Here is a 14,166-nt window from a genome sequence, read left to right as displayed (position 1 = left end):
ATTTAAACACAGACTAAACTTAGAAATCTGAAATGTTTTCATATAGAAAATAAAGAATGTATGTATGTTATCATCACTTATCATGTATACTAGGAGTTTACAGAATGAAAACAAAATATAACTTTGTTAGCTAGAGGGGGAAAAATCCTCTTTAAAAAAATATGTGAAATATGTACAAAGTATACAATTACTTTGTTTCTCAAAGGACACCTTTAACCCCATGAAAAAGTGTCACAACTCTGCAATATACTATAAAGAAAACGTCTGACAAATTACCTGACAGGAAGAGTCCTGTCACCTTTCCTTCTGTCCATTTCTCGCTGGGGAACAGGATACCAACGAAAATTGAGCTTCCAGTTGAAGCCACCATAGGTCATGTCAGAGCCCGCCATGTACTCGAAAGTGTCATCACTGATCACGTCGATGATAGGACACACCACTGTCCTCCTGAGGTCATAAAAGCAAATTAAAATCTTCAACTGTACCTACTTACCGTAGCAACTATACAACTAAACAATGCTAAGGTTTCTTTATGCCATAATCTATACCAAGTCAGTATCAAAATCATTTGTTGGCTGAGAACCTTCTGTCTTTTTGCATTTCTTCTTTTACACACACTCTTTACTATCTGAAACTTGGAAAATATTATAAAGAGTTCAAAAATTAATTTTTAGTGGTACACAATCCTTTTTAGGCAAAATTTTTCTTTGTAAACAAGTCTTATCATTTCTATTCTTCAGTATTTTATTAGTGGGGAAGTAAGCATATAATCTGCTCTCAAGGAAAATGTCCAGCACTGATGTTGCATAATTAATGGCAGCATCATGTTATACACTTATATACATATTTCTCCGTATGGTTAATAGCTTTACCATAATGCTATAACTTTGAAGTTGATTTCTTATATTTAAAAAATAATATATTATATATATGTATGTATGTATATGTATGTATGTATAATATATATATATATATATATATATATATAAAATTTCGTTTGCTTGTTTGGTTTGTTTTTTGAGACAAGGTATCTCTACGTAGTCCTGGTTGTCCAGGAACTTACTATGCAGACTAGGCTGAACTCAAACTCAGAGATTCTCTTGCCTCTGTCTGCTGAGTTCTGAGACTAAAGGTGTGCATTACTACCAGGTGAAAATTTTAATTACTAGAGGGAACTTTTTTCTTTCTGGTTTATACTTCTCTATACAGACTGTGTGATCATATATTCATCCGGTTAGCTTTTTTAAAAACTAAGAACACAAATGACAACAGTTCTTTTGAAGGAAAAACATCCCAAGTACAGCCTTTAGTAGATGTAGTTTATAGAATGTGATATCAAATCACATTTTATTGCTGTTTACAGAAATCTTTTCCATGAGCTTGTGAAATGGCTCAGAGGGTAAACAGATTTGATCACTGGAGTTCAATCCTAGATCTACACGTAGACAGAGAAAACCAACTTCAGAGTGTTGTCGCTTGACCTCTCCCTGAGCACCATGCCTCTTTCTCTGTATGTCTCTGAGGCAGCAAGACAGCCCAATAGCTAAACGTGCCTGCTTCTAAACACATCAATCTGAGGCTCATTACTGTACTCACAGTGGAAGGAGAAAACGAAAGCCTGCAAGTTGTCCTCTGGCCTTACACCCACAGACACACAGACAGACAGACAGACAGACAGACAGACACACACACACACACACACACACACACACACACACACACACAAACACACCCGTTATTTAAAAATTAAAGCATAGGTCTTCATTTTTTTAATTAAAATTATTGTAGCCTCATAAAAATAGTTCCATTTTCCTACTTCTTCTATATCCTGCTTGAACATCGTGGTGGGCGCTGTCCGCCTCTTCCACACCAAAGGTAAACACAGCAAGTGTTTCCTCTGACATGAGTGGTCCAGTCCTCATTCTCACTGGTGTACAAATTTCAGTACCTCACCTTTACTTGGGTACTTGCTGTTAAGATTCATAGCATGCCTCACCATAAGCTGGGCCTCGGCTTTGCTCCTGTTACCCCCAACTTATACATTTATCAAGAAACAAACAGTACCCAGAGCTCATTTCAGAAACCACAAATACCAGCTGCCTTGAGTGAATGGACAGCTTGTTTGCTCTCACTTTGTGATGTATATTTTTTCCCCTTTATAATAACTCAGTAGTGCATTAAAAAATTTGTTTTTGTATTTATCTAGCACTGTATATGTTGGAAACTATTTAGGATATATAATCTACCACACAGCCCAACTGTAAATTATTTTCTTGCTTTACTCAACTTTTTTCTATACATCACACATTGCTTTCTCTGTATATGTCTAGGATCATATTTCTAAAATTTGTTATCTTTATGCAAGTATTTCCTTAAACCAATCACCTTTTACTTACAAAAAAATATTTAGAGGGAAATTCTATTCTTTTGATTCTTCACGGCAAGGGTCTCTTTCTGTTGGTGTATTATGATCCAATGCTGGTTGGTTTTGTGTTTCTGAGAATAGATAGCTTTATGCCACCATTTGCTAAGAAATGGCCTTACCTGCCTCCATTCTCCACTGGGCTAGTAAAAGTCTACTCTAGGGGGCTGGAGAGATGGCTCAGAGGTTAGGAGCACTGACTGCTCTTCTGAAGGTCCTGAGTTCAATTCCCAGCAACCACATGGTGGCTCACAACCACCCGTAATGAGATCTGACTCCCTCTTCTGGAGTGTCTGAAGACAGCTACAGTGTACTTACATATAATAAATAAATAAATCTTTAAAAAAAAAGTCTACACTATAAACTCTAAACCTTAAAAGTTGATGTAGACAGCTTCAAGGTCAAATTGCCACAGCAAATAGAAATTGAATACAGGTCAAGCAGACTGATGTTACTTCTTTCCTGGTGCTTAGGAACCAAGACAGAAACAGACAATTCTTTTTGAAGTGTGTAACATGAAAGCTGACCACCACAGACACACTACAGTGATGCTTACTCTATATTAATAAAGTTACAGAATCATTCCATATAGGACCGAGGATTACAGGATACAATGTCTTCTCTTCAACTTTGTGCTACAAGATGAGAGCTGTGAACATGTCAACAAAGATGAGATAATCTGCCTGCCCCAATGGTATCCTTTGAAAGCAGGGACGAGCAAACTTTCCCTGAGTTGGCTGTCTACCTGTTCCAGACCCATTTGGTCAACAGAGCATGGAGTAATTATTCTACAACATGCTACCTAATTCATCCCCATTAGGATAGTTTGCAAATGTGTTAACTGCCAGACTTTAAGAAAGAAGTCTTATCTGCATTTTGTTTGGAATACTCATGGAGGCATTTTAAAGGCGATTTAAAAGGATGGTATTTTTATGCTTACTTAAAAAAAGAAATTTGCAATGTTCCACACAGTTTAAGATAAAAGTACTAAGAACAAATTCACCAACTCCAGAAAATTACCTGTCATGTTTGATCCGGGCCAACAGAGGCTCCAGCCACCCTGCGGTGCATTCACAGTGAGCATCTAAGAAGGTGATCACTTGGCCTCTGGACACAGCAGCTCCTTTCAATCTAGCTCTGATCAACCCAGAGCGCTGCTCCATTCGAATTACATGAACCGGCACTTTCAGTTTTTTCACATAACTCTCTAGAGGTCTTTTCAAAAAGTCTGAAAATATAACACAACAAATGAATTACATGAACTGGCATTACTCAAATGTAAAGCAACTTTGATTTGCAGCATCCCTTTAACATATACATACTGACAGAGCACTAAGTGAGGCTCCTTGTCCCATCAACACCGTTTCCTAAAGGAAGCTAATTTCATAAAGGTATGAACTAGCTGCTTCTATCTTGCCACCTGAACACTAAGGCAGTATCTATGGCTCAATTATCACCCAGGACAGGCACATCATACATCATCTACCAGGCTTCACAACTCTCTTCCTAACAATGCTAAAGAATCTGCAACAGAAGCAAAGAGGCTGAGCCAGGCATGGCAGTGAACACTGGTAATCCAGGCATGATGGAGCATACTTGCAATCCCAGTATCTGGAAGGCAGGAGCTACAGGGTTTTGAGTTTGAGGCCAGTGTAGGCTACACAGGGAGTTTTAAGATCCTATCTCAAAAATTAAAATGCTAATATCTCCAACACTCACTCTCACACACACTCTCTCTCTCTCTCTCTCACACACACACACACACACACACACACACAGAGAGAGAGAAAGAGAGAGACAGAGAGAGAGAGAGAGAGAATGTGCATGAAAAAGGAAAAAAAGAATATCCAATCTAGAGAACAGAAAAAAGAAATACTATATGTCACAACTATTAGTTTTTAAAATGGTGGGATTTATTCCAAGACAGAAACAATGTGTCTCACTGATCACCATAGTTTCTGACTATGTAAGTCTAAAGTCAGAAGGTGGGAGGCAGAAAGTAAAAATCTCATAAGGGAAATGCTAGACAGGAACTGAAAGGTACAGAAAGATCTTTGGCAGACAAGCATGAATTACAAACTATTGATGGTGATTGGACCATGTCTTTCTAACTAATGTGAGTTAATAGATATGTATCATCTATCTAGGTATAACAATGCCCCAGACCTTAGTAGCCCCCAGATGTTAGCACAACTGACTCCATGATGGAAGTACCATTCAGGTTGTAAAGCTCAGCACTCAATTCACAGAAATCACAGTGTGCGATTAAGAGGCTACTACAATACTAAACACAGAGATCCAAAGTGTTCCCTAGAAGATGATTCAGTTTGGTAAGACACTAGTAAAATCAACAGAAATCCAAAACCCTCCAAAAAGACAGATTACTAATCTTTTTTATGGTTAACTTATTTCCTAATATTTGTGCTAAAAATACTGTGTCAAATAGCACTATGAGTTCATAAATTAAGTGATAAATAAAGTGAGACGAATATAACCAGATTCTGAGTGAAAAGGTGTGAATAATGCCAATCTGCGAAAAACATTTTTGTGTTGGTAATGAGTGGGTTTGTGACTTTTCTGCATGTTACAATGATCTGTAAGATTGTGTTAATACACATACTTTAGAAATTAATATCTAGTTCAGAATATTAAATGAATTTGATCAAGGTGACGTTTGTTAAGCCCAGGCTTGCCTATCTTCAAACCCATCATTTAACACGAGACAGCACCATATGAGTACTAGCAGGAATAGTGGGGATTCCTGTACTCCTGGAAGTTGGGGGATGGGGTGGAGGAATAAGGATCTTACATTTAAGGCCAGACTGGCCTGGGCTTTGTAGTAGCAAGGAGCAAACAAAACTAACAACGAACCCAACAAACAAACAATTTAATGGAAGGGATTACATTCAGAAAATGTGGAATACTTAATCAGTACAAATATGGATTAGCATTTAGTCTGCATGTCTAGAACTGAACAGAATCACCTGTGGTGATTCTAGGCATGCTCATTAGGCATGGTCTAATATCTTAAATCGATCGAAGTTAGTTGTATGATAAACAATGTCTCCCAATAGTTTTTTTTTAAAATAGTTTTAAAAATAAGCCTTAAAAACCAAAGCAATCCAATCTTAAAGTCCTACATTTCAGAAAGCTATTAATACTGTCCTGTCTATGAACAACGACAACAAGTTTTTAATGCATGATTCTGTAGCACTCTAACAAATTCCCTGGGCATTTCTGACATCTTTGTGACCTTTATACAATGGACACAAAGAAATGTGTGTCTTCAGTCCATACATAATTTGTAAGAATGGAGTTCTTGGAAGGTAACTGGTGAGTAGAAGCCCCGACTCCTCAGATATCCTGCCTTCTGCTGTCCTGAAAATGGACCCCTAAGCATCCCTGCCACACATCACAAAGATGTCAGTCGTGTCACTTGCTGGTACTGCTGAAACTTGTCTTGTACATTAGTACACACACTATTTTACAGTACTTTAATTGTTTGTAATTTCTGACTTCAAAAGTTTCTGAGAAAAGGTAGATTTACCTCACATTTTTGTGTTTCCATTGGCAATATTCTAAGCACTCACAAAAAGTGCCCTAAGATTCAACTGGGAATGCACATTTTCATTTCTTACAAGGTAAAAATTAGTTCTGAGGCTGCTGAGATGGCAAAACTGGGTAAGTGTGCTTGTCTCCAAGATGATAACCTGAGTTTGATTGCTGGGATTCACAGGGTGGAGAGAATAAACTCACACCTACCTGTATGCCTTAGCGTGTATGGGTGTGCGTGCGTGTGCCTGTCTGTCCCCCAAAACAAATAATTACACATACTAAATTTAAAAAAAAATAGCCACAATGTAGTCATTGTCACTGTGCTGGCTAACATTCCTTCCCTTACTAATGACATCATACATAGGCAATTTGGGGGAAAACGTAACGTGTGAGCTTTGGGTACTGAAAGTCTTTTTGGTACTGAAGAGCCCCTACACAGCTCTTAGATCCTTTTCTGGTTCCTTCCCTTCTTCATTTAGCAAAGAATCCTATGGAGCCACTAAGGTTTGTAGTTTTTCATTTCACAGAAATGTACTCAGAAAGCTTTCATTTCCATCTATCTGTTCATACAGATAAGAGGCCTACCACTTTACCTTAAGTGTATTAACACAGGCAAAGTGCTTATATACTATTTGAAAATTTCTATCTCAGTTCACTAAAAACTGCAAAACCAATATTCATAACACACCAAGCAGATTTTAAACAAATCTACAAGTTACAAAAACAGACAGACAAACAAAAAAAGTATACTATTCCCTATAACATCTGAGAAATATCAGTTAGAACACTTTAAAAAATCAGTACAGCCAGGCCAAGCAAGCTTTGGGTCAGATAATGGTGTGCAGCAGCCAGAACAGAAGACTATCTGTAGAGAGACCATAGACATTATGTTTTGAAATTCTGATAAGAATTGTTCCCAGGTGTGTTTAGGAGGGGGTCTGTGGCAATACAGGTCTTGGAAGGTCAAGAAAAGCTCCTAGAAATAAGTTATCGAGCACTGATAGAGATTAGATGTAAGCAGGTTGGGAAGACGGGGAAGTACATTTGCTAGAGAGCAGTGCTCTGGGCATGGGAACACAGGGAAGAACCTAGGCAGCAGAGGGTGACACGCTGAATAAACTCAGCGGAGGCTGAGGACAAAGCAGCAGTATGGGAATAGGTAGCAGTACATGGCTCACAATATGACTAGAGCTGGGGCTAGGTCATACATATCCTGGAGAACTACACCCATCACATTTTTAACTTTTAACTTTTATTTATTTTTATTTTATGTATATGAGTATTTTGCCTGCATTTAAATCTCTTCACATGTGTTCCTGGTATCCAAGGAGATCAGAAGAGGGTATTGGATCCCCTGGGGCCAGAATTATAGATGGTTGTGAGCTACCATGTGTATGTAGGGGATAGAACCTCTGGGAGAACAGCTACTGCTCTTAACTGCTGAGCCCTGCATGTTTCCTCTACAAACTTACTCTACATGTGGGGTGGAAAACAGACAGGAAAAGTAATACAGACAGACAGGATTGGGTGGTCTATAGCAGAGTCCAGGTGAGAAATATTGTGTCTCTGGAATAAGAAAAAGCAGACACACAGAGTTACATAAAAGTAAAAAGATTACTCTGCTTACTGAGACCCAAAATTATCATCTAAACAGTGATGCCAAATAAAACTACAATCAGTAACTGGATGGTAACCTGCATGCAATCTTAACTGCAGAATGCAGTAACTGGTGGCTTCCAGATGCCAGAAACAGGAAAAAGGATTCTCAAGACTTTCTAGGCAGGAAGATAAAGGAGACCCAGACCCTAATCAGAGAACCTGGGGTAGCACTCAAGAGACCCCACCTAGAACAAAGAGTCTCAGTTCAGCATCAGAGTAGGTATTTGTCCACAGGAGTTTCCATACACATCAGAGTGCTAAGTAAGGCCCACATTAGGAAAGAGGACAGAGAACTGCTGTGTGCGAATTTATGTCACTTCAGAGTTGTGGGCACATCCACATTTCTAATGAGACCACATCCTACAAAAACATCCTATTCTACATAGCCTTCTTGGGCTCTCAGAATTAGAAAACCTTCAAGAGTGAGGACAGGAAAAGAAAATTTGCCTGGGAACAATATCTCCCCACAAATAAATAAAACTGAGCACAAGTTACTGGAAAGATTAATGTCTGTACAGAGACATGCTGTAGAAGTCCATATCAGTCCATGATCAAGAGTATGTATGGTACTGCTTAGTGACAAAGACTATTTGTGTTAACTATACTGTGATTTGTACAATGATAAAAATTCTCTAATGATTAATTTCTCAGAACTATCACTATCATTACACAAGGTATACTATATATACTAGTCCTTAAATTAATTTTTTCAAAGAACTGGCTCCTAGCTGAAAATTATCAACATATAGTCAACGGTTCTTTTGACATTTCAAAAAAGTTTCATTTTATCACTTTTATTATTATTATTATTATTGTTGTATTATTATATACAGGATGTGGCTGTAAGTGCAGACACACAGATGCCACAGCAGGCATGTGAGGCTGAGGTACAACTCTTTTTATTGTGTAGCTTTTTTTTTTTTAATGAAACTAGATCGCTGCTTACAAAACCCTGCAAGAGTCCTCCTGCCCCTCCCCTTCACAGTTCCCTTGGCTCCTCCTCCTGCCCCTCCCCTTCACAGTTCCCTTGGCTCCTCCTCCTGCCCCTCCCCTTCACAGCTCCCTTGGCTCCTCCTCCTGCCCCTCCCCTTCACAGTTCCCTTGGCTCCTCCTCCTGCCCCTCCCCTTCACAGCTCCCTTGGCTCCTCCCCCTGCCCCTCCCCTTCACAGCTCCCTTGGCTCTCCTCCCTGTCTCAGAAGAGCTGAAACAGAGCAGGCATGGAACAGCTGCTACCCTGGGGGAGGTGCTGGACTCCGACTCTGAGCACTTTACAGGGTGACTGTTCCCTGGGGCCCAAAGGCTGCATGGATAGCAGTATTCTATGTGCCCTGGCTCAGACCATCATCCAGACCAAAATGAAATGATGTGAATGTCCCTCCCACCAGACCTCCCTCTCCTCCTAAAGCCCCACCCCCACCCCCACCCCCTAACTAACCCACTGCTGAGATGAGGCCCAGAACTGTGAGAAGGCATAGGGCCTACAGACTGTAGAATTTGAGGCTCCTGTCCATGCTGGTTGAAGCGATGAACTTGGCATGGTGTCCACAGGCCACTCCAGTGGTCAGGCCACTGTGCTCTGTAAAGTGAAGAATCTCTGCCCACTGTTTGCTGATGTAGATCTGGACATCTGTATCCCCAAGCGCCAGGTAGTTACTGCTCTGGTCAAAGATTAGTGATTTCACCTCAAAGTTGTTGTCCAGCTGCAATGTCTTGAAGTTCTTCAACTTGCATAAGTCCTAGAGCTTGACTGAGGAATCATCAGCTGCTGTGGCCAGGTAGTACCCATTCTCAGAGAAGGCGATGCCGGTAATGGGGCCAGAGTGGCCAAGGAAGTTGGCCACATTGCTATGCTTCTTCAAGTCCCAGATCTTAATCTAGGAGTCCATGGTTCCTGTTCCAAAGATAAGCCCATCAGGGTGGAACTGTGCACAGGTAAGAGAGCAGCCGGAGGTCTCATCTGTCACGTCAGAGAAGGCCCAGTACTGATCATCAGAGGCTCTCAGGAGATAGTCTCCAGTAGCGTGGAGGCTGAGGCCTGTCACCTCACTCTCATGGGCCTGAACAACCTGTACGCAGGAAGTGTTCGGGACCGACCAAATCCTGATTAGTAGCATCAGGGGATACAGAAAACAGTTCCTGAGAAGGATGAAAAACCACACTCGTGACCTTGGTATGGCCTTTGAGAGTGGCCAGGATTTGCTCAGTACTCTTATCAAAAGACAACATTTTTATCTGCCCCACCAGTGAGAATCTTGTTGGTGTCTGAGGGGCACAGGTCCAGAGTGAGAATCCCAACAATGCTAGCACTGTGTAGCCCCACATGGGTGCCACCTGTTGGTACTTGCTGAGCTCTTCAGGTCTCACCAGCTCCTCAGGGACAATCTTTCTTCTCTTCTTACGCTCCGTGGTTAGCACAGTAGCCTTGTCTTGAAGCTTCTAGATAATCTCAGGGGTCATTCCCACCAGCTCACCCAAATCCATGGGCTCTCCTGCACCCACAACACTCGTGTGTATGAGCTTGGCACAGCCTGAAGTACAATAAGCCCAGCCTGTGGTTTCAGAGTAGCCAGAGGTTCTCGAGCAGCAGTGACCTCCTGGGTGAGCTGGGCAATGATGCGACAGGCAGCATGGTGCTGGTACAGAGCATGGGACAGCTCCTGGCAGGTTGTCTGCAGTTGCTGGCGAAGAGTGACGCTGTGCAGCATGACTGCATCCCACTCATCCTGCAAGGCTTTCAGAATGGCTGGGATGCTGGTGGTGGAGGGAGGCTTGGGTCGGATTGGGTGAGCAAGTTTGATGTTGATGAGCTGCTCCTCTGAGAGAGGCTGGTTGTTGATAGGATCTGTGCCATTCTCTGCAATGGACTTCTCAATGAGTTGCCGCTCATACACATGATTAGAGACAGGGGACACGCACAGGTGCTCTGGCACTTCATTGGAGATCGAGCAGATCGGGGACATGGTGCCGTCGTAGCGCTGCTGCCAGTCGCCTCACAGAGGTTTCCTGGACTCGCTCTGCAGCCTCCACTCCCCTGCCACTTCTGGAGCGCTCGGACGAGGGTAGACAGCTGCCCAGCATGGTGATGCTTGCACAACTGCTTCACGTGGGGAGGTGGCCGGTGACGCAGCTAACGGAAACTGCCAAGGTACAACTCTTTTTTCTTTTTTCTTTTTTTTCTTTCGAGACAGGGCTTCTCTGTATAGCCCTGGCTGTCCTGGAACTCACTCTGTAGACCAGGCTGACCTCGAACTCAAAAATCCGCCTGCCTCTGCCTCCCGAGTGCTGGGATTAAAGGCGTGCGCCACCACTGCAGGCTGAGGTACAACTCTTAAGAGTCGGTTGTCATCTGGGGATGTGGTTCAGTGGCAGAGTATCTGTGGAGCATGCACAAGGCTCTGTGTTCTAACTCCAGGGAGTCAGTCCTCTTCCTCTACTGTGAGTTCCTGAGACTGAACTCAAGCACCTTACCTTTACCTCCTGCGCCACCTCACCTGGCCTGTCAACAGTTATTCTTTAAGTGTGATGAGGTGGAAACTTCTAGTTCTTTGGAAAGTTAGTTATGTCAAATGATGTTTTGCTGGGGCACACAGCTGAAAGGATATCTTGCTAAGGATATCTTAACACGTGAAAGGCTGTTTTTCTGAAGCAGACACAGGTGGAAGGATGTTTGGATATAGCAGACGCATGAAAAGACCCTTGTTGAAGGAGCATAAATATGACCTCACAGACATATAGGATGATCAGTGAGCCTTGGTTTGGTTTGTTTCACCTCACTCTTTGCTAAAGACATACATGTATTAGTTTGCATTACATATAGCATTGTTGAGCTCAACTTATGCCTTTGAGAAAAACTTGCCCAAGAACTGCTCATGAGGTTCCTGCAGCAGCTTGCCACTTCAACTGCCTCTCCTCAGGTCTGTTAGCAAGTCAAGAGGTTTCTTCAGGACTGAACTACAGCTGTCTGGTGTCTGCTTGCTGAAAGGACTGGACTGTAGCTGCTGGTTCGTGCCTGGTGTCTGTCTGCCTAGAGGACTGGTCTGCCTAGAGGACTGGTAAGCAGCTGCCAAGTCATATTTGGTGTTTGCTACTGAACCTGCTGCCCAAGAAGATCAAACTCACCCCCAAAGAACTATTGCTGAACAGATCCATTGCCCCATGTCCTAATAACTCTTCTCTTCCACTACCTCTGCTGAGTGGTAGGTTAGAGGAAAGGTTGAACCCTTATTAAAAGCAGGTTGCAAAAAAATGATGCCTACAGTGTGGTCTACTTAATTAATAATAGATCTTACTCAGTTTGACATTTAATTATATACTGCACACTTAAATATCTGTGCTTATAAATTATTTTTTGTTAGATTAAGGAGGTAAGATGATGATACTTGAAAACTCATAATTTTTCACTTGCATTTGTACAAGCTGGCAAAATAATAAGATTTAAACTATTATTAAAACTAAGTATTCCCAATAACTAATGTATGACATGTTTAAATATAACTACTTTTAAATATATATAATATGGACACCGTTAGGAAAGGGTATAATATCTAAAGAGGTGAAAATGATGGGCTACGAAGTTTGACGTTCATTAGGAAAGCTATGCGGGGCTGGAGAGACAGTTCAGGGATTAAGAACACTTGCTACTCTTCTAAAGGACCCAAGTTCATTTTCTAAAACCCACATTGGGAGGCTCAGAACTGCCTCTAGCTCCTGGGGATCTGATGACCTGTTGTGGACACCTGCACTCATATGCAAGTCAATACACAGACACATAATTAAAATAAATAATAAAACAAAATCACATAGAAAGGAATTAAGAGCGATAAGAATCTATCTCCTGTAGTTCTTCCCAAATCTTTCCCATGTCAACAGAGAAATACTAGCACAGCACGTGACACTGAGTGCTAAATAGATGGGTTGTGGGGAAAAATAAAGCAATTGGGAAATACTGGGTTTCTGATTTTAACAAGTTCTATCTTTTCTGCAGCATGAAATCTCCGAGGGTTCAGAGTCAACAGTGGTGGTTCAAGTTACTTTTCACTAGTGTATCTTTTCCTAAGAGTGTCTCATGAAACAGATTAGGATATTCTAGATCTATGAAAAATCCTGATATTCTCAGAAGGATATCTAAGCAAGAGATGTGACAGATGGATGGGAGTACACAGACAGATTATACACCTCATGTTAATCCTGCTTAATTATTTTATGCACCTAACTACAGATCATGCCTGAAATTTAGAAAGGAAGGAAACAGGAAGCCTCAGAAGAATCCAGAGAACTCTAGTCTGAACTCCATTTTGTGGTCAAAAGTTCTTCCTGCCACTCAGAACTAAATTTCTCCCCTCATGATCAGAATATCAGCTTTCCACGGAGAAAATTCTAACAAAATCATGTGGGTTTTCCCTGTTCAACATTAATATCACATTTTAAAGCATTATTTCTATTTCCCATTAAGATTAAGATGCAGCACAATTAAACACTAAATAATACTTTTATGATCAACAGTGTTATACTTATGTGAATGAGCTTAAATGGCAAGAATTTTTAGATAAATTGGAAGTTTACATACAATTATTAGGCTAAAGTTATAGCAATAGTTTGCAAGCTGTTAGTGATCAAAGGTCTGATATCACTGGCACTAAAATGTATAATTTACCTCTTTCACTGGCATCATCTACAAGAACAATCTCTTCTATCATATGTCTTGGCGAGCGATTAATGACACTATGGACTGTTCGCAGAAGTGTGCTCCATGCCTCATTGTGGAAAACAATCACCACACTTGTTGTAGGAAGGTTATCTGGATACACCTTTGTTTTACACCTAGAGACAAAGCAAACGCCTTTATAAAAGAGACCTTAAGACACTACAGATAAATCAATCTGTACTTGAAAAGCTGACAGAAGCAAACACAGAAGTGGATGATCACAGTCAGCTATTGGATGGGTCACACGGCCCCTAATGGAGGAGCTAGAGAAATTACCCAAGGAGCTAAAGGGAACTGCAACCCTATAGGTGGAACAACAATATGAACTAACCAGTACCCGGGAGCTCTTGTCTTTAGCTGCATATGTATTAAAAGATGGCCTAGTCGGTCATCACTGCAAAGAGAGGCCCATTGGACTTGCAAACTTTATATGCCCCAGTACAGGGGAACGCCAGGGCCAAAAAGGGGCAGTGGGTGGGTAGGGGGTTGGGGAGGTATGGGGGACCTTTGGGATAGCATTGAAAATGTAAACGAGGAAAATACCTAATAAAAAAAGAAAGAAAAAAAAAAGAAAAGCTGACAGAACAACAAAAAGTTTGTGCTAAAGGTCAGACTGTAAGAGGTTTTCCATTGAAGTTGTGATTAATGTTGCATGCATAATAAGTAATACTGATATAGAGGAATAAAAATGACTTTAAAGATATTACCTATATTCTTAAACTAATTTCTCCTCATGCAGACTTTTGGTTTGATTCATTTTATTTTTTTTTTCATGTTTGTTTGCTTTTTGAAACAGGTTCTCACTATGCAGCTTTAGCTAGCCTG

The 14,166-nt window shown here is 41.1% G+C and overlaps 1 protein-coding gene and 1 pseudogene across 5 annotated transcripts in view; both read right to left on the bottom strand.

Moving 5' to 3' along the window:
• Galnt1 (polypeptide N-acetylgalactosaminyltransferase 1) overlaps nucleotides 1-14,166 on the bottom strand; it is an 81,496-nt gene that overhangs the window by 18,842 nt on the left and 48,488 nt on the right. For 3 of the 5 annotated variants that reach the window (NM_013814.3, NM_001361200.1, NM_001160404.1), the window contains exons 5-7: nucleotides 13,291-13,457; nucleotides 3,443-3,650; nucleotides 277-447 (exon numbers count right to left, since the gene is read on the bottom strand). In NM_013814.3, the coding sequence (NP_038842.3) occupies nucleotides 277-447; nucleotides 3,443-3,650; nucleotides 13,291-13,457 (546 nt within the window). The remainder of the gene's footprint in view (nucleotides 1-276; nucleotides 448-3,442; nucleotides 3,651-13,290; nucleotides 13,458-14,166) is intronic. The other 2 variants (XM_030250335.1, XM_030250336.1) reach the window with 1 other exon arrangement.
• On the bottom strand, nucleotides 8,919-10,745 carry Gm7701 (predicted gene 7701; annotated as a pseudogene).

The sequence above is a fragment of the Mus musculus genome, chromosome 18 (genome assembly GCF_000001635.26).
Source record: "Mus musculus strain C57BL/6J chromosome 18, GRCm38.p6 C57BL/6J".
Taxonomy (NCBI): domain Eukaryota; kingdom Metazoa; phylum Chordata; class Mammalia; order Rodentia; family Muridae; genus Mus; species Mus musculus.
This window is presented reverse-complemented; position numbering and strand designations above follow the sequence as displayed.